Here is a 20195-nt window from a genome sequence, read left to right as displayed (position 1 = left end):
GTAGGTAGTATTATCTTCTGCAGTTTCCAGATGAGAAATTTGAGTCACCCAGAGGTTAAGTGACTTTCTCTGCTAGTCAGCTGCCAACAGGATTTGCAGAGAGAAGCACCATCTCTGTGTAATAAATAACAGATCAAAATCCCTCTTGTGTAAACTGGAGGTGGCTCACAGGTGACCCTTGATTCTATGGAGTATTAATCCTGTGGTTAGAATTAAATTGGGAGCATCTAAGACAAAAAGAATAAGAAGAGGGAAGTGACCGGGTATGGTGTCTCACACCTATAATCCCGGTACTTTGGGAGGCCAAGGCGGGCAGATCACCTTAGGTTAGAAGTTCCAGACCAACCTGGCCAATATGGTGAAACCCTGTCTCTACAACCGGGCATGGTGACAGGCACCTGTAATCCCAGCTGCACAGGATGCCAAGGCAGGAGAATCACTTGAACCAGGAGGCAGAGTTTGCAGTGAGCCAAGATTGCCACTGCACTTCAGCCTGGGTGACACAGCAAGACTCTGTATCAAAAAAAAAAAAAAAAAGAGAGGGAAGTGTGGTTAGTGTTAGATGATGGTCCTAGGAAGGCTCCATGCCAGGCACTGGAAGGCAAGGGTGAGATAGACAAGGTCCTGCTTCATCCTGGGTTCACAGTCTGGTGGGGCAGATTATGATTTAGTCTATAGGCCAGGCATTTTCTGGTCCTATTTACATTTAATTCATAATTTAATTGTAATGGAAACTTCATAGTTGTAACAATTTATTAGGTTTTCCTCATTTTTATGCATTTAAACCATTCTTTCATGGTTGTGTAGTTCAATTTTTTTTTTGCCAGTTTGGAGCCAATATAGATAGACAATATTCCTACATACTTTTTGGTTTCTACTAAAATATTTTCTTTTTTTTGAGACAGTCTCATTCCGTTGCCCAGGCTGGAGTGCAGTGGCGTGATCTCAGCTCACTGCAAGCTCTGCCACCCGGGTTCATGCCATTCTCCTACCTCAGCCTCCCGAGTAGCTGGGACTACAGGTGCCTGCCACCACACCTGGCTGATTTTTGTATTTTTAGTAGAGACGGGGTTTCACCGTGTTAGCCAGGATGGTCTCAATCTCCTGACCTTGTGATCCGCCCACCTTGGCCTCCCAAAGTTCTCAGATTACAGGCATGAGCCACCACGCCCGGCCTAAAATATTTTCTTAGAATACATTTCTGTAGTACATTTACTAGGTCAAAGGGTATGAATATCTTTATGATTCTCCCTATATATTAACACATTGCTTCCTAAAAGAGGTTATTTACTCAGCGAATATTTATCGAGCATCTACTGTATATCAGGACTTATACTAAGCACTAGGGATACATTACAAACAGACATGGTCCCTGTCCTCAAAGAAGCATACCAATTTATGTCACTAGAAATGTATACTTTAGACTGGGTACGGTGGCTCACGCCTGTAATCTCAGGTCTTTGGAAGGCTGAAGCGGGTGGATCCTTTGAGCCCAGCAACATGGCAAAAACCCTTTCTCTACAAAAAATAAAAAAAAAATTAGCCAGGGTGGTGGTGCGTGCCTGTAATCCCAGCTACTCGGGAGGCTGAGGCTGAGGCTGAGGCTGAGGCTGAGGCTGAGGCGGGAAGATCACTTGAGGCCACGCTGTTGAGGTTGCAGTGGCCTGAGATCATGACACTGCACTCCAGCCTAAGTGACAGAGTGAGATTCTATCTTTAAAAAACAAAAAAAGAAAGAGAAAAGAAATGTATACTTTTAAATATTGGTGCAAATCACCAGCACCAAAATTATAATTTTTAAAAGCTTGTACCTAATTCTTTTTTAAAGTTACACTTAATGGTCAGGTGTTTGCATTCTATTTTTATATAAATGATTTTTGTATGTATGTGAATTTTTTCTTTCTTTCTTTTTTTTTTGAGACAGTCTTGCTGTGTTGCCCAGGCTGGAGTGCAATGGTGTGATCTTGGCTTACTGCAACCTCCGCCTCCGTGGTTCAAGCAATTCTCCTGCCTCAGTCTCCCAAGTAGCTTGAATTACAGGCAGGTGCCACCACACTCAGCTAATTTTTGTATTTTTAGTGAAGATGGGTTTTCGTCATGTTGGCCAGGCTGGTCTCGAACTCCTGACCTCAGGTGATCCACCTGCTTCAGCCTCCCAAAGTGCTGAATTACAAGCGTGAGCCACCGCACCCGGCCGTTAATTCTTTTTTGTGTGAAATACCTTTTCCCATTTTTATAGTCCATTTTTAAAAATTCTATTTATGAGCCTAGTTTCCTTTTAAAATTGAAAAAGGTCTTTATATCTTCTGTCATGTTTAATATATATTTCCAGTTACCTTACATTTTAATTATTTTGAATTATACATATGTTTAAAATTTTTATGTATTTGAGTTTGTCTTTTCTTTGACGTATCTTGCTTTTGTTTTTAAATTGAATGATCATTTTCCCATATATGTGATAATTTTTTTTTTTTTTTTTTTTGAGACAGAGTTTGGCTCTTGTCTCCCAGGCTGGAATGCAATGGTGCGATCTTGGCTCACTGCAACCTCCGCCCTCCGGTTCACTCAATTCTCCTGCCTCAGCCTCCCGAGTAACTCGGATTACAGGTGCCCACCACTTCCTGGCTAATTTTTGTATTTTTAGGAGACACGGGATTTCACCATGTTGGCCAGGCTGGTTTTAAATTCCTGACTGCAAATCATCTGGCCGCCTTGGCCTCCCAAAGTGCTAAGATTACAGGCGTGAGCCACTGCACCCGGCCCTGACAAATATTGTATTCTATTTTCTGATAGTTTCCTTATACCTTAATTTTAATTGGATTTTAGAATGATTTTTAGAGTAAGTTTTAGAATGACTACTTTATCATCTGCTTGGTTTGTCTATATAATTGGAGCTACTTATGGTCTCTATCTCAGTGTATACTTCTCCAATATCTGTGTACTTTTTGCCTGTTTAAAAAACATTGTTGCTTTACAATATCTATCTAGTCTTTCTCATTTATCTGGTTATTTTTCAGAATGCATTTGTAATTCTTTTTCAGATTTCAAAATCTTCCGGGGGGCCGGGCGGCGCAGTGGCTCACCCTGGCAGATTACAAGGTCAGGAATTCGAGACCAGCCTGGCCAATATGGTGAAACCCCGTCTCTACTAAAAATACAAAAATTAGCCGGGCGTGGTGGCGCGTGCCTGTAATCCCAGCTACTTGGGAGGCTGAGGCAGGAGAATCGCTTGAACCCGGGAGGCGGAGGTTGCAGGGGCCACTGCACTCCAGCCTGGGCAACAGAGAGAGACTCCGTCTCAAAAAAAAAAAAAAAAAAAAAAGACGGAACTTTTACTGAAACGGAGTTACACTGTATGGCGGCAAGAACTTTCGAGTTCTAGTTATGCCACTGCTAATTGTCTGATCTTTCACAAGTTTAACTCTAAACCTCAGTTCCTCGTCTGTAAACTAGGGATAACATTAATATTTATCTCACAAGATTTTCAGGACTGAGTGTTTAAAAATTCATATAAGACATTTAGCATATTTCCTACTTGAACGCCTGGCGTAGGAAACACTAGAAAAGTTAATTATTATGATTAACATGGGGGCAAATATCCATTTACAATGTGAAGACTTCGATGTAATGGCTTCTTTTAGATTAAAGATCGACAAGAGTGTCACTTTCGTGCTTTTCGTTTAACACCCACTTCAACGAGGTGCCCGCTGCGCCCGCGACCGCCGCCCCTTCCTCCGGTCGGATTTAAAGGGGACCAAGCTCCACGCTTTAGCAGAACCCGAGGAGGGGCGGGAGCGTCGCCCTGGAGATGAGGGTACGGCGAGTCTAGCATTCAGGGACGGCTACGGGAGCCCAACCACCGGCACTTCCGGGGGGCGGGAGGAAACGAAGACGCCCAGCAGCCAATCAGAAGGCGGGGCGCCCATTCAAATTGCGGCCTTCTGGGGAGCCGGCGCTGGAGGTGGTGAGTGGCGTGGGGACTGTCTTGAGGGGGGTCCCCAAGGTGTCGGACTCTGCGGAGGGGTGAAGTTTCGGCACTGGGGAGGGCGTGCGGACGCTTTCTGTGCAGGCGACCGCTGCGCTGCATGCGGGTGGTCTTAGCTCCGGTCCCCCATTCAATTCCTAACAGTTCCAGGTCGGCGGCAAAGGAGTCCCCGAACGAAGGGCGCAGAACAGCGCCCTTCTCTCTGTCTTCGTCTTCGCCCTTCTCTTCGTCTCTGCTGGGACCGAGAAGGCGGACTTCATGGCCGCTCGGCCCGCGGGCTTCTCCCCGAGTCTCCCTGAGTCGGTTGGCATTAAGAGGTAATTCTTAGTCATAGCCCCTAGTAATGACTAGCAGAGAAAGAACAGAATCACCGGATGTTTTGGTTTGGATTGTGCTTATTTTCCTTGTATTCCTTCCAGTTCTCTTTAAAATCTGATGGCGAAACTCCTCAGAAACCGTATTGATTTGTGCAAATCGCAAATGGTTTTTAGTTGCAAGAGAATTTCCAGAATCTTTTTTTTTGCCCTTAAATTCATTTCATAACTGGAGAATTTTGTATTTTGAGTTGAAACTTTGATGGGAGATGCTTATAACCTGACGAATTTTTTTTTTTGTAACGACTGTTATTTATGTAAACATTTAAAAGCCTCATTTAAAAATTACCTTCCATTAATTTGTTCCTCGATAGCAATAATCTTTGCAATAGTTTGAACCAGTGTCATTTTACAGGTTGGAACCCGGCATGCAAATTTAAAGTCTTGTTTACATCCTTGTAAGGAGTTGGATACTAAATTGACTAAAAGCCAGGTCTCTTTGCTGTCACTGCTGTTGCCTTTCTTTAAAACGTTAATACCTGATAGATATTGTTGCTGTATATTTACATACATCTCTGTATAATTTGTCTTACTGCTAAAGGGCGGGTTGTCTGTTTATCTAATCTTGCATGGTTTTTCTCAACACAATTAATTTACAGTTCTTATTGTACTTACTGCCTGTGGTACTTGGGAATAATCTGCCTCCTGACACCAATCAATTTAATCTTCTCTGTAGGCATTCCTGTATTCAACATACATGGGCTGGGCGTGCTGGCTCACGCCTGTAATCCCAGCACTTTGGGAGGCCGAGGTGGGTGGATCACAAGGTCAAGAAATCGAGACCATCCTGGCCAACATGGTGAAATCCCGTCTCTACTAAAAATACAAAAATTAGCTGGGCGTGGTGGTGGGCGCCTGTATAGTCCCAGCTCCTTGGGAGGCTAAGGCAGGAGAATCGCTTGAATACAGGAGGTGGAGGTTGCAGCAAGGCAAGGTCCCGCCACTGCACTCCAGCCTGGTGACAGAGCAAGACTCCGTCTAAAAAAAACCACAAATTTTTATATAAATAAAATAAACCTTCTTATGGAACATTGGCGAAAAAAAAAAAATACATGTAGCAGGTATTTATAAAAATACTTTGCTCCACACTCTGATTTAGGTGCCAGGGTTTCCTTTAGTCCTTCCCACTCCCTGAGCTGAGAGTACTTGGAAATCGATGTTGACATGCACTTCTTACGTCTCCTAAGTCACTTGACACATTTGACTTGATATATGGCTTATCAGTATATTTCTTCTAGACTAAAGAAATGGGAATTGTATTCTTGTTTTTGAAGTCTACACTATCTATCAGAAGGCCTGGCACTAGTGGAAAGTTAGTCAATATTTGTTGAATAATGATGGTAAGTTCTCTGAGAGACTTGCCTGAAGTTGCTTGGAAGCAGTATCTGAGCTGCAGATTGTGATCTATTGTAATGTATGCCTCTGGGAATTTACTTACACAATGGGATGTTCTCTATATATTTTTAAAGCTTGTTTGTAGTCTGTGTAATCTAAATCTTTTTTTTTTTTCTTTCAGTTTAGCAGATATTTTCAGAAATGGATACATAAGAAATGGCTGGAAATCAAATGAATGTCCAAAGAAGAGCTTAGGGTCTTAGTAACATTCTTTTTTAAAATAACTGTCTACCAAAATGTCATTACACAGTACTCATAATAGAAATAACCACGGCGATATTCTTGATATTCCTTCTTCCCAAAATAGTTCATCACTGAATGCCCTCACCCACAGTAGCCGACTTAAGCTGCATTTGAAGTCAGATATGTCAGAATGTGAAAATGATGATCCATTATTGAGATCTGCAGGTAAAGTCAGAGACATAAATAGCACTTATGTTATTTCTGCCAGTGAAAAAACAGCAGACATGCCCCTTACCCCTAATCCTGTAGGTAAATTGACACTTCAGAGAAGAACTACAAGGAACAAAGAATCATCTTTACTTGGTAGGGATTTGGAAGACACAGCTGAAAAAACAGCAGAAACACATCTTGCATTACAACGTCGTGCTAAAACAGATTCTGAAGAAAAGTGGAAAACAGCTGAAACAGATTCTGTCAAAATGACACTGAATGTGGGAGGTGAAACAGGAAATAATGGTGTTTCTAAGGAAAGTAGAACAAATGTAAGGACTGTAAATAATGCTAAAAACTCTTTTGTTGCCTCTTGTGTGCCTTTAGATGAAGATCCACAAGTCATTGAAATGATGGCTGATAAGAAATACAAAGAAACATTTTCTGCCCCCAGTAGAGCAAATGAAAATATTGCACTTAAGTACTCAAGTAATAGAGCACCCATTGCCTCCCTGAGTCACACTGAAGTTGTTAGATCAGGACACTTGACAACGAAACCTACTCAGAGCAAATTGGATATCAAAGTGTCGGGAACAGGAAACTTGCATCATAGAACTATTGGAAATGAAATTGCAAAAACTTCAAATAAATTTGGGAGCTTAGAAAAAAGAACACCTACAAAATGTACAACAGAACACAAATTGACACCAAAGTGCGGTCTGCCTCAGCTTAAGAGCCCAGCTCCATCAATACTGAAGAATAGAATGTCTAACCTTCAAGTTAAACAAAGACCAAAAAGTTCCTTTCTTGCGAATAAACAGGAAAGGTCAGCAGAAAATACAATCCTTCCTGAAGAAGAAACTGTAGTTAAGAACACCTCTGCAGGAAAAGACCCCTTAAAAGTAGAGAATAGTCAAGTGACAGTGGCAGTACGCGTAAGGCCTTTCACCAAGAGGTATGTGACGCCTTTTAAAATCTAAAGCCAAGCAGTTACATGTAATGTACCTTTAATTCCTCTCTGCCTTTGGAAGGTCTGTATTCGTGCATCTTCAAACTTGAAACTTGTTGGCAATATTTTTATATAAAGAAAACTTTTAGGTCTAGTTGTAGTGTGTTGATAATTTTTGATGACTATAAAATTAAAAAATTGAATCACCATATTTTGTATGTTGAAGTTTCTCTAGATATATTGCTTTTAAAAAGTCTGAATAAGTCACTTAGGTCTCTAATGAAATCTGCTTTCAGATCTGCAATATATGCTGGAATGTTATACCTATCCCTTAAAAAGAGCCATAACAGGCCAGGTGTGGTGGGTCACGCCTGTAATCCCAGTGCTTTGGGAGGCCGAGGCAGGCAGATTACTTGAGGCCAGGGGTTTGAGACCAGCCTGGCCAATATGGTGATACCCTGTCTCTACTAAAAATAGAAAAATTAGCCGGGTGTGGTGGTGCACACCTGTAATCCCAGCTACTCGGGAGGCTGAGGCAGGAGGATCACTTGAACCCGGGAGGCAGAGGCTGCATTGAGCTGAGATCAGGCCACTGCACTCCAGCCTGGGTGACAGCAGAATGAGACTCTTGTCTCCAAAAAAAAAAAAAAAAAACATAACTAACTACTAGTTCCCTAAAGAGGTCCTTTCAAAACCCTTTCCAGAGTAGTGATTACCATCATCATCATCTCCGATTACTATATAGTAGTTATAAATGCAGTGATACATTAGATTTGATTTTGATGGCAAAAAATCTCTCTCTAAAAGTGGTTGTGGGTGGGAAAGACACAGATTAAAGATAAGGTTGGAAAAGATGGACATGAGAAAATGTGAATGTGACAAAATATAATTGTTTTAAAATATTTTAATGTAGTTGTTTAAAATATTTTAAGGGACAGTGAAAAACTTCACAGGGTTAATAGTGTTTAACTTGAAGCTGTGTATCTAAGCAAGTTAGAAGAGGATATGGTGACCACCGCATTGGGGCAGGAACCTCCAGTTTGAACCTAAGGGGTCAGTAGTTAAAGGCAAGTTATACAGTACTGTAGAACCTTTTTTGTGCAAATGGGTTAGTATTAAGAGGGAGAACTGAGGGTGAGTTGGTTTGAGAGAATTGGAATGCCTAATAGAGCCTCAAGAACCATGATAGGAAGAGAAACAATAGAAAGAGCTGGTAGGGACAAAACGCAAGATGGATGCCTATACTGAACTTATTAAGGGACCAAATGCCTGATTCCAAACTCATCAGACAAGACGTGAAAGCAGGGCAAGGGTAGAGTACTTGTCAAATTGATGAGGCACGTGTTTTTTCCAGAATAAATTCTGATTTAAAGCAGTCACAGAGTCAGGGGTGGAGCGGGGAGGGAGTGGATATCTGGAGCCAGACAAGGAGTGATGATGTTTTTCTGTAGATCTAAAGTAAGTGAAAGATTTCCACCTAAGTCTCAAAGGGAAAAAGGGTATACATGAAGATTCATGATTTTTAAGGGAGAGAATCTAGAGGAAGGAGGAGAGATCTTTAGTAGCCAAGAGAGACTTATGATTCAAACTTATAGTCAACTGAGTTTGTTAAAATTATATTTGTATTTTATGCCAGCTTTATTTAGATTGGTACCCCCCAACTTTGTATAATAAAGATGTTTCTAGATTTGAACGAAGAGTATAGATAGATTATAGTAGGTGGGATGGGGAAAGGTATAGTTCAAGAGAAAAAAAAAAGAGGAAAAAAATCTTGTAAAAGTAGGATAGGTTTTCTGGAGAAATCTGGAATTTTCCCTTTGGTGGCACTGAAGCCACAGGAAATATATTTTGGAAACCCACTAAAATTGTTTGCTTATCTGCATTTTCCACAGAAAACTAAAGGATTATCTTGCCTTGGAAGATTGTTTAAATAGTTTTGAGGTATTTATTATGTTCTGTGAGAATACCTGTGATAATTTTAGTTACTTGATTTTTTTCTTTGTGCTTCTTTCAAGAGAGAAGATTGAAAAAGCATCCCAGGTGGTCTTCATGAGTGGGAAAGAAATAACTGTGGAACATCCTGACATGAAACAAGTTTATAGTTTTATTTATGATGTTTCATTCTGGTCTTTTGATGAATGTCATCCTCACTACGCTAGCCAGACAACTGTCTATGAGAAGCTAGCAGCACCACTCCTAGAAAGAGCCTTTGAAGGCTTCAATACCTGTCTTTTTGCTTATGGTCAGACTGGCTCTGGAAAATCATATACGTAAGTTGTATTGGAAATGCAGTTATCCAAGTGTTTAAATATACTTTTGTGAGAAGTGGCATGGGGGTGATAGAAAGAATATAGTTTTGAAACCACACAGATCTTGGCCCAAATCTCATCCATTTTATATACTAGTTCTGCAAACTTGGGCAATTTACTTAGCCTTTGGGCTTCAGTTTACGCATTTACCTTGATACAGTTCATCTTGTAATTATCATTGGCCCCATTTTATTATACTTTGTATGTTTTATGTAAACTGAGGCCCAGAGAGGTTATCTTGTAAGTATTTTGGCAAGAATTAAAAGTAAAGCGTCTAAGCTAGATGTGGTGGCACACACCTGTAGTCTCAGCTACTTGAGAAGCTGAGGTAGGAGGATTGCTTAAGTGCAGGAGTTCGAGTCCAGCCTGGGCAACTTAGTCACCATCTCTTAAAAAGAAAGGAGTAGGGGGACATCTGATAAATGGTAGCTATGATAATGATACCTGTCCTAGAAGGAAATACTCAGCATTTTAACAGTAGCTAACATTTGAGTTCTTACTATATTCCAGGCGCTGTGCTAAAGACTTTGCTTATATTCTCTCACAGCAATTCTCTGAATTACATAGTTTTATTATTCCCATTTTACAGTAGAGGAAATTTAAGTTTAGTGAGGTTAAGTATCTTGGAGTCATGATTTGGACTCAGGCAGATTTGACTCCAGAGTCCAGATTCTTAATTATGAGATTCCGTAGGCCGGGCGCGGTGGCTCAAGCCTGTAATCCCAGCACTTTGGGAGGCCGAGACGGGCGGATCACAAGGTCAGGAGATCGAGACCATCCTGGCTAACACGGTGAAACCCCGTCTCTACTAAAAACTACAAAAAACTAGCCGGGCGACGTGGGGGCGCCTGTAGTCCCAGCTACTCGGGAGGCTGAGGCAGGAGAATGGCGTGAACCCGGGAGGCGGAGCTTGCAGTGAGCTGAGATCCGGCCACAGCACTCCAGCCTGGGTGACAGAGCGAGACTCCGTCTCAAAAAAAAAAAAGAGATTCCGTGAACTTGCTTCCTACTCCCTTTCCTGCCTATTTCCCCAAAAAGAATTAAAAAACAAAAAGAATTAGTTTTATTTCCTCCTTATTCATAATGTATTTTTCAGGATGATGGGATTTAGTGAAGAACCAGGAATAATTCCAAGATTTTGTGAAGATCTTTTTTCTCAAGTAGCCAGAAAACAAACCCAAGAGGTATGTTCTTATAATATCTGCAAGCTTCTTATCAGAGTAGAAAGTAGTCAAATTAAGTTGAAATCAGTCATAGCCACTAAGGAAATACTTAATGTCAGATCAGTTCTAATTTATAGATCACTATTCTTTGGAACAGTGGTATGGAGAGGGAGGGTGGAAATTCTAAATTCAGAATCAATTTCACCTTGTGGGCAGTGATAGTGAAGTTATCTCTTCTGTCTTCTCTCGTTTTTGCTTTACTTTTGTGTATACGTAGAGGCTCACAAATGTGGTAGCTATGTGCTATTATACAGGTCTTTGTAGTCAGATAGGTGCACAGACTTAACTAAGGACAGCAGGCGTAAACTTTTGGACAATGTGAATCAGAAAGAGTAGTGAAATTGGGATTTGAACCCGGAGTTGACTTCAAAAGCCACGCTTTTTCCACTGTACTACACCTGAATAGGTTGTACTGGCTTCCTATTTCACTTATTCATTTATACATTCAGCTAGCTTTTACTGAGCATTCTGCTGTTGCTAGGCAGCTTGTTAGATCAGTTTTTTTTTTTTCCTCAAATTCACTTGGTTATAAGAATTACTGGGGATTCTTGACAGGGACATATATGTGCATGTGTATGTGTGTGTGCACACTTACTAAAAATCTCTTCTGGGGGTTCTGAGTCAGTTGGTCTGGTGTAGAGCTTGGGATTTTACAATTTTTGTGCTTTTCCTCTAGTATTTTTTATGATAAGGGAAATTGGGAAAATTGTGCTAGATTAGGGGTCTGGAGTTAAAAGACCCAGTTCCTGTATTCGAAGGAGGGTAGTGGGAGAAATAAGTCAGTTAACAGCCACGTACAATCAATTAAATGCTAAACAAACTAAAGTAGATGCTCTAATAGAACATATAAGTGAGAACATACAAGGTTGGAGGGAGACATTCTCTTAGAAGAACGAGCAGCTGAGCTTATTTTTGAAGGCTACATAGCATTATTAGCTTGGTGAAGAAGGGGAGAAGGACATTCCAGGAAGAGGGAGCAGCATGTACCATGCATGTACCATGCTTTGCTTTCAAAGCAAAAAAGTAAGGAGCCTTTAGGAATCTATAAATTGTTTACTTTGCTTTGAGCATGGAATTTGAGGGTGGAGAGTGATAAGAGAAGAAACTAGAGGGTGGGTGTGGTGGCTCACTCCTATAATCCCAGTACTTTGGGAGGCCGAGGTGGGCAGATCACCTGAGGTCAGGAGTTCGAGACCAGTCTGGCCAACATGGTGAAATCCTGTCTCTACTAAAAATACAAAAATTAGCCAGGTATAGTGGCACATGCCTGTAATCCCAGCTACTTGGGAGGCTGAGGCAGGAGAATTGCTTGAACCCGGGAGATGGAGGTTGTAGTGAGCTGAGATTGCGCCACTGCACTTCAGCCTGGGCTACAGAGCGTGACTCCATCTCAAAAAAAAAAAGAATAAACTAGAGAGGCAAGCAGAACTTGACTCATGAAGGACTATCTTAGTAAGTATAACTGGTAAGACTTGCTGATTATTGGAAATGGAGGATGAGGGAGAGAGAATTCAATGTTTCTGGTTGGACAACCAGATTAGATATCGATCTCATTTTTTGAGATCACAAGAGGAAAAGTAGATTTGAGTAATGATGAGTTCTGTCTGCTCTGTGGATATACTGCCTCTCCTCTGTCTTCTTCTTCAACCCTCAACCTCTCATTCCCAGTAATTAAATTGAAAATAAGAGGAATATGGGGATCAATAGAAACATGGTGGTTTTGAGATTAGGAGATGAAATATGATTCAAGTCCAAGTTTAGTGGGCGTAAGAGAGTGAGAAAGCTGTGGGCCTGTAGGGTAGAGTCCTCTATTGATTGTTCACATTTTAGAAGAATAGTAATTTGAAGGTAAAGCCAGGGAGAGATAGATAGGTGAAGCTGAAGCAAAGTTGAGGCAAAGGTCTTTGGAATTATTTCAAAGGATGGGAGGCTCAAATTTTTGCATGGAATGACTGTCATTGAATGCCATAGTGTAATGAATGCTTAAGAGCATGGTCAGCCAGGCATGGTGGCTCACGCCTGTAATCCTGGCACTGTGGGGGGCCGAGGCAAGTGGATCACTCGAGGTCAGGAGTTTGAGACCAGCCTGGCCAACATAGTGAAACCCTGTCTCTACTAAAAATACAAAAATTGGCTGGGTGTGGTGGCGGTCACCTGTAATCTTAGCTATTCGGGAGGCTGAGGCAGGAGAATCGCTTGAACCCCGGAGGCAGAGATTGCAGTGAGCTGAGATCATGCCATTACTCCAGCCTGGGTGACAGAGCGAGACTCTGTCTCAAAAAAAAAAAAAAAAAAAAAGAGCTTGGACTTGGGAGATACATTATTTGAATTTGAATCTAAGCTTCATCACTGCAGTAGAAATGTGATCTTGAACAATTTTCTTAATGTCTCTGTGTTTCGGAACAGAAGATAGAGACGATATTGACAATATCATTCTCATAGATTTGTGGTGAGGATTAAATGAGTTGATCTATACAAAAGGGTTTGAAGAGTGCCTGGTACATAGTGAACCCCACTAAATGTGGTTATATCAGGATGGTAGAAGATAATAGTATGTGGATGGGGGTAATAGAAGGTGGTGTAGCAAGCACGATGCCAGGAGCCTCAAAGGAGAAGAAAAAAGTGGGTCCTCTCCAATGTGGCCCCAGCTACCTTTTCTAATTTGTTCCCCATACTACATTTTCATTTCTAAGTCTTCCTGGAGCTTCTATAACATAAAATACTACTTTACACAATAAAAGCATTATTACATGTTTATTGAATTCTGACAGCCCCCATCCCTGTTCACAGCATTTGGCAATGACCTTATAATTACTTGGTGTTCCCATATACCTGGTCTCTTTGTCTGGAAGTGTTTTGTTTCTCTCTCATGATACAAACTATGTTCTGTCTTCTATTACTCATGTACTATATTGCATATCCAATTAGATTCTGAGTTCTTTCAGGATAAAAACTATGTCCAGTTCATCTCATATTTTCCCACAGCTCCTAGAAGAATGCTTTGTACCTCGTAGGACACAATAAATATTTGGTGAATTGAACTTAAATCTCTTTGACACTCCCTTGAAGCTTCCAATTCTGTTAGATGCTTGCTGACTCACTTGTGGGTCAGTGGATGCAATTTATTCTCTAATAAGGAAACCATGCCTTAACTGTTAGAAGAACTGTTTGGAAGCAAAATTTTCCTTTTGGCCTCTACACTGTATCTTTCTGAGTCAAAAGGAGGAGAAGCTCAGCCTACTTAGTCTAATGATTGCTTTCTGCCCCAATCAGGAAGAATTAATTTAAGGTTCCGTCTTACCAGATAAAATGTCAGCCTACAGGGTGTCTTTCCTATTCTGAGCACATGCGGTGCACAGATGCTGTTGTCCTTACCCAAGAATGCCCTACCCCTCTTTCTGGTTTAGTCTACTCTGTCTCTCATGCCTCACATTCTGTTTCCTCCTTCCCTGTTCTCTCTGGCCATCCTAAATTTTCCCTTTTCTAATTAGTCATTTTATTTATAGTCATCTCATTTTGTTTCTTAATTAATTTTCTATTGCTGTGTTTTGTCTGTTGGAAGGTATGTTATATGTCTCTGAGATCTTAGCCTCGTGGGCAAGAACCTTGTCTTACATAAAGGTCTTTCTGACAATAACCTAAAGCCATACACACAGTAGGTAGGTACTTAAGAAATGCTCATTGGATTTAATTGAAACTTATGTAGACGTTAAGAAGAAGTGCAAAGACTTTTGTTGTTCATATTAAAATTTTTTTTACTGAGATAAAATTCATATAACATCAAATTAACCACTTTAAAGTATACAATTCAGTGGTATTCAGTACATTTGTAATGTTGTACAACTATTACCTCTAGTCCCAAAAAATTTTCATTGCCCTCTACCCATTAAGCAGTCACAATCCATTCCCCCTTCTCCCCAATCCCTGGCAACTACTAATTTGCTTTTGTTCTATGAATTTACATGTTCTGTGGAAATTTCATATAAATGGAATCATGCAGTATGTGATATTTTGTGTCTGGCTTCTTTCACTTAGCATAATGTATTGAGGTTCATCTGCATTGTAGCATATACAGTAGTTCATTCCTTTTAATGACTGAATGATATTTCATTGTATGGATATGCCAGTTTTGTTTATCTGTTCATCAGTTGATGGACATTTAGGTTGTTTATACATTTTGGTTATTGTGAATAGTCCTGCTGTGAACACTGGTGCATGTTTTTGTTTGAATACCTGTTCTCAATTGTTTTGGATGTATAGGAGTGGAATTTCAAATTTCTATGGTGATTATTTTTTTTTTTTTGAGATGGAGTCTCGCTCTGTTGCTTAGGCTGGAGTGCAGTGGCGCGATCTCAGCTCACCGTAACCTCCACCTCTCGAGTTCAAGCGATTCTCCTGCCTCAGTCTCCCAAGCAGCTGGAATTACAGGCACCCGACACCACGCCCGGCTAATTTTTGTATTTTTAGTAGAGATGTGGTTTTACCATTTTGGTCAGGTGGGTCTCGAACTCCTGACCTCATGATCCTCCCACCTCGGCCTCCCAAAGTGCTGGGATTACCACTGTGCCCGGCCTGGTAATTCTATTTTTAACCTTTAAAGGAACTGTCAGCTATTTTCCAAGTGGCTGCACCATTTTACATCCACTAGCAATGGAGGAAGGTTCCAGTTTCTCCACATCCTCACCCACACTTGTTGGTTTCCACTTCTTCTTCGTATTATTGCCATCCTGGTGGGTGTGAAGTGGTTTTTCACTGTGATTTTGATTTGCACTTCCCTACTGAGAAATGATGTTGATCATCTTTTCATGTGCTTGTTTGCCATTTGTATATTCTTCTTTGGAGAAATGTCTATTCAAGTCCTTTGTGCATTTTAAAATTGGGCTGTTATGTTGTTGAGTTGTAAGATATTTTTATATATTTATATATTTTGGATGCTAGATCCTAATCACAGATATTATTTGCAAAACATTAAAATAAATTATATACTGTGTTTCTATTCCTACTAGGTCAGCTATCACATTGAAATGAGCTTCTTTGAAGTATATAATGAAAAAATTCATGATCTTCTGGTTTGTAAAGATGAAAATGGGCAGAGAAAGCAACCAGTAAGATTAAAACAATTTATTATTTGTTTTGAATTTCTGTTCTTATAAATACATCTAATTATTTGAGTTCTCTGGACGATATGGCTTAAAGTTTTACTAGAAATACATGACAGCAAATGTTTGGATCTATAGTCCGATTAGATTATTTAGAAAATAAGTGGAACATTGGCTGGGCATAGTGGCTCACTCCTGTAATCCCAGCACTTTAGGAGGCTGAGGGTAGCGGATTGCCTGAGCTCAGGAGTTCAAGACCAGCCTGGGCAACACGGTGAAACCCTGTTCTACTAAAATACAAAAAATTAGCCAGGTATGGCGGCTTGCGCCTGTAGTCCCAGCTACTCGGGAGGCTCTGGCAAGAGAATTGCTTGAACCTAGGAGGCGGAGGTTGCAATGAGCTAAGAGCGAGCCTCCGTACTCCAGCCTGGGCAACAGAGTGAGAGTTTGTCTCCAAAAAATAAAAAATGAAAAAAAGAAAATAAGCAGAACATTATCATTAGTAGAAATTAAATTAGTTGTTAGATTTAACCTCTTTATTTTAATAAAGAATTGTGTAAAACTAAAGATAAAATAGTTGTTCCAAGATTTAGTTGGACCGTGTAAGTTGAACACCAGATCCCTAATAGTCTATAAGCCAAAACGTAGTAAAACTTTTTAAAATTATGTTTTATTATAGAATATGTATTTCAATGGGTTACTTAGCAAATTCATACCTTGTAGATAATCTGTGAATAGAAAGTTTCACAATTATATCATTTTTTTTAAAAACTGCTATTTGAATTTAAAATTTTTAATTTTACAATGGACCTTGGAGCACAATAAACAAAAATCTAAATAAGTCAGCCAGGCGCGGTGGCTCACACCTGTAATTCCAGCACTTTGGGAGGCTGAGGTGGGCAGATTGCAAGGTGAAGAGATCGAGACCATCCTGGCCAACATGATGAAACCCCATCTCTACTAAAAGTACAAAAATTAGCTGGGCATGGTGGCGCATGCCTGTAGTCCCAGCTCCTCAGGAGGCTGAGTCAGGAGAATCACTTGAACCTGGGAGGTGGAGGTTTCAGTGAGCTGAGATTGCATCACTGCAACTCCAGCATGGCGACAGAGCAAGAGTCTGTCTCAAGAAAAAAAAAAAAAGTCAGCTGCCTTCTTCACTTGCCCATGGTTGTGCAGTTTACTATTGGCAACATCAAGAAACTGAAACAAAACTTGATGTTTGCTTCTATGATTTCTGTATGTTTAAAGCTTCTGCTCACAAAGTTGAAAATGTATAATGTAACAATAAAGAAAAATTTTAATGTCTGAAATTTAACGAATATGTTTTAGAGAGCATTTAAAAGTATATAAATCATAGCTACTGCAAGATTTAAATGTCTTACTGAAAAACTAGGAAGATAAGCTGGGTGCAGTGGCTCATGCCTGTAATCCCAGCATTTTGGGAGGCCGCGGTGGGCGGATCACTTGAGGTCAGGAGTTCCCTACCAGCCTGGCCAACACGGTGAAACTCCTTTCTACTAAAAATACAAAAGTTAGCCGGTGTGGTGGTGCTATCTTGTAATCCCAGCTACTCAGGCAGCTGAGATAGGAGAATTGCTTGAACCCCGGAGGCAGAGGTTGCAGTGAGCCAAGATTGTGCCACTGCACTCCAGCCTGGACAACAGAGCAAGACTCCATCTCAAAAACAAACAAACAAACAAACAAACAGGTAAGACATCTGATGCTAAATTACATTGTTCTAATTATTGTTTATTAGACAATTCTAATACCAGTTTTTAAGAAAAAAACTAGTAAGACATTTGATGCTACAATATGTTATTGCATGTTGTACTACTATAAACAGTTTTTTATATTGAAGCTGTTTCCTAATGCCTCACAGATTTGTTTTTGTGAGAGCTTTTGTGTGTGTGTGTGTGTGTGTTTTTCCTGGATAAAGACAAATGTCTTACCTTAAACTCAAGATATAGAAAAAGCGATCATTTAAAATTATATGAAATATTTGTCATACTCCTAATGATGCATGTATTTGCTTCTACTAGCTGAGAGTGAGGGAACATCCTGTTTATGGACCATATGTTGAAGCACTGTCAATGTAAGTGTTTGGCTCAGCAAGGGCAAAGAGTATAAAACAAATGAATAGAGTGAATATTACTCTCCTATAATCTTTATTGTATTCTCATTGGCCTGCCTAACTTTGAAACCCTGGGTAACTATTTCGCCTTCTACCCTTGATATTGTCCAATTGAGTTTTCCCTCTCTTTCCATAGCGTGTTGGTTACTTGTTTATATACTTGCTTGTGTCTTTCACAGTACCTGTAAAGTGTCTGCCATGGAATATTCATTATACTGAGTATGAAGTAAATATTTGCTTTTTCTCCCTTTTACCCCTTCCTTTCATCATTAATTAAATCTTCCCTCTCAACCTGCTTTTTATACCTATGACTCTAAGCTAAACAGGAAAGGAGGTAGTAAGAAGAGTTAAGAGTTTGATACATGGCAGGAGTCCTTTACTTTCTTTTCCAACACTCCAAATGCTTTCTTAAAGGAAAAGAAAAGTGATTAAGTATTAACTCAGCTGCATTTAATACATCTGGGATTGTATTGGGACCCATATACACCCACATATAAATATACCTATGCATATACATATGTGTTAAAGTATGTCTTTTGGTATTGTGATTTAGACTTCAGTATTATGTTAAGATGCTAAGGTGCTTCATTGTGTTAAGAAAAATCATACTTTTGTTAAAATTAAAGCATTATTTTATTTCCTGTCCTTTAAGAATGGGGAAAATAAAAGATTCTGGGAGAATCAGTAAAATAATATTCATGATTTAGTCCATTGTGATCTTCAGAGAGTAAATATGTAATTGAAATGTTGTTATTGTTTTATGAGAACAAGAGTATAATCATCAGTAAAATTGATTTTGTCTTTTCACTTCTTAAAAATAGGAATGTTGTCAGTTCTTACACTGATATCCAGGTAAGATTGATTGCATTTTGTCTTCTTTTCACTAGATAGAAAGAGCATAATCCTTTTTTTTTTTTTTTTTTTACGAAGTCTCGCTCTGTCGCCCAGGCTGGAGTGCAGTGGCACGGTCTCTGCTCACTGCAAGCTCTGCCTCCCGGGTTCACACCATTCTCCTGCTTCAGCCTCCTTAGACTACAGGCGCCCGCCACCACGCCCAGCTAATTTTTTGTATTTTTAGTAGAGACCCGGCTAGTTTTTGTATTTTTTAGTAGAGACGGGGTTTCACCGTGTAGCTCAGGATGGTCTCGATCTCCTGACCTCGTGATCCACCCGTCTCGGCCTCCCAAAGTGCTGGGATTACAGGCTTGAGCCACCGCGCCCGGCCGAAAGCATAATCCTAAATATTTTCTCTTAATTGCTGTTTTACAAATAAAAGGTTAGTTTCTTTAATTTATCACAAACTGATTTTGTTTGTTAAGTTTTAATCAAAATAATTGCTCTTCTATATTAAAAATATTAACCTTCATGTAAGCTTAGAGTTATGGAAACAGTCTTTTAAAGTTATTATGTCTTGCCTCAGATTTCTGTGACAGAAAAAAAAGGCAATGGGAATATAAATTATTAAAATATATATACTCATTTCATTTTATAAATTAATTACAAATGTGAGTATGTTAGCTCTCTTAATTTTTATACCAATGAATTACAGTCTGCTGATCTGATCTTCCTTCCTTTTTTCTTACAAGAGTTGGCTAGAATTGGGAAATAAACAAAGAGCTACTGCTGCTACTGGGATGAATGATAAAAGCTCCCGATCTCATTCAGTTTTCACACTGGTGATGACCCAGACCAAGGTATTTTTTTCCCACAGGCAAAATAGTAAATACATTTAAGTAATTCATGTTTTTCTTACTGTCTTCTTTAAATCAAAAAGTAAAAGTACAGTCATATAAATATGTAAATCCAATTTGATTATAGGGAATATACCTTAGTTTCAATGACTTTTGGTCAATGACCAAATGACTTATGGCAGTATGCTATTTACCAAATTTTTAAATCAATAATAGATGCTTATTGTACCATTGATATGATCATATCAATATATGATAGTATGTTTTAAAATAATGTATAGTAATTATGCAGAGTATTTAGAAAAACAGCAGAAAGTAAAGGATTTTTAAAAATTTAGCCCTAGGTTCCACGACTCAGATGGACCCCTCTAAACATTTTGGTATATAATCTTTCAGTTTTTTTTTACCATCACAATTAAATTCACTTAAAATTACACTGTTAAAATCTGTAACAATTTTATATTAAGACTTTTTTTTTTTTTTTTTTTTTGATAGTCTCACACTGTTGTTCAGGCTGGAGTGCAGTGGTGCGATCTCCGCTCACTGCAACCATTGCTTCATCTTATAGTGGTAAGAAAAATGGCATAACACCATTTGCTTGATTCTTAACGCATATACATAGCATCATGTCAATAAATTTTATTTT

At 39.6% G+C, this 20195-nt stretch overlaps 1 protein-coding gene across 1 annotated transcript in view; it reads left to right on the top strand.

Annotated features, from left to right (window-relative positions):
- Positions 1–5912: 5912 nt before the first annotated feature.
- The window catches only part of KIF14 (kinesin family member 14), a 67277-nt gene continuing 52994 nt past the window's right edge, over positions 5913–20195 (top strand). The window contains exons 1-7 of the mRNA XM_011931705.1: positions 5913–7102; positions 9112–9366; positions 10502–10589; positions 15635–15733; positions 17767–17819; positions 18680–18710; positions 19445–19552. Of these exons, the coding sequence (XP_011787095.1) occupies positions 5991–7102; positions 9112–9366; positions 10502–10589; positions 15635–15733; positions 17767–17819; positions 18680–18710; positions 19445–19552 (1746 nt within the window). The 5' untranslated portion in view covers positions 5913–5990. The remainder of the gene's footprint in view (positions 7103–9111; positions 9367–10501; positions 10590–15634; positions 15734–17766; positions 17820–18679; positions 18711–19444; positions 19553–20195) is intronic.

This window comes from Colobus angolensis, unplaced genomic scaffold (genome assembly GCF_000951035.1).
Source record: "Colobus angolensis palliatus isolate OR3802 unplaced genomic scaffold, Cang.pa_1.0 Scaffold91, whole genome shotgun sequence".
NCBI classification, from domain to species: domain Eukaryota; kingdom Metazoa; phylum Chordata; class Mammalia; order Primates; family Cercopithecidae; genus Colobus; species Colobus angolensis.
This window is presented reverse-complemented; position numbering and strand designations above follow the sequence as displayed.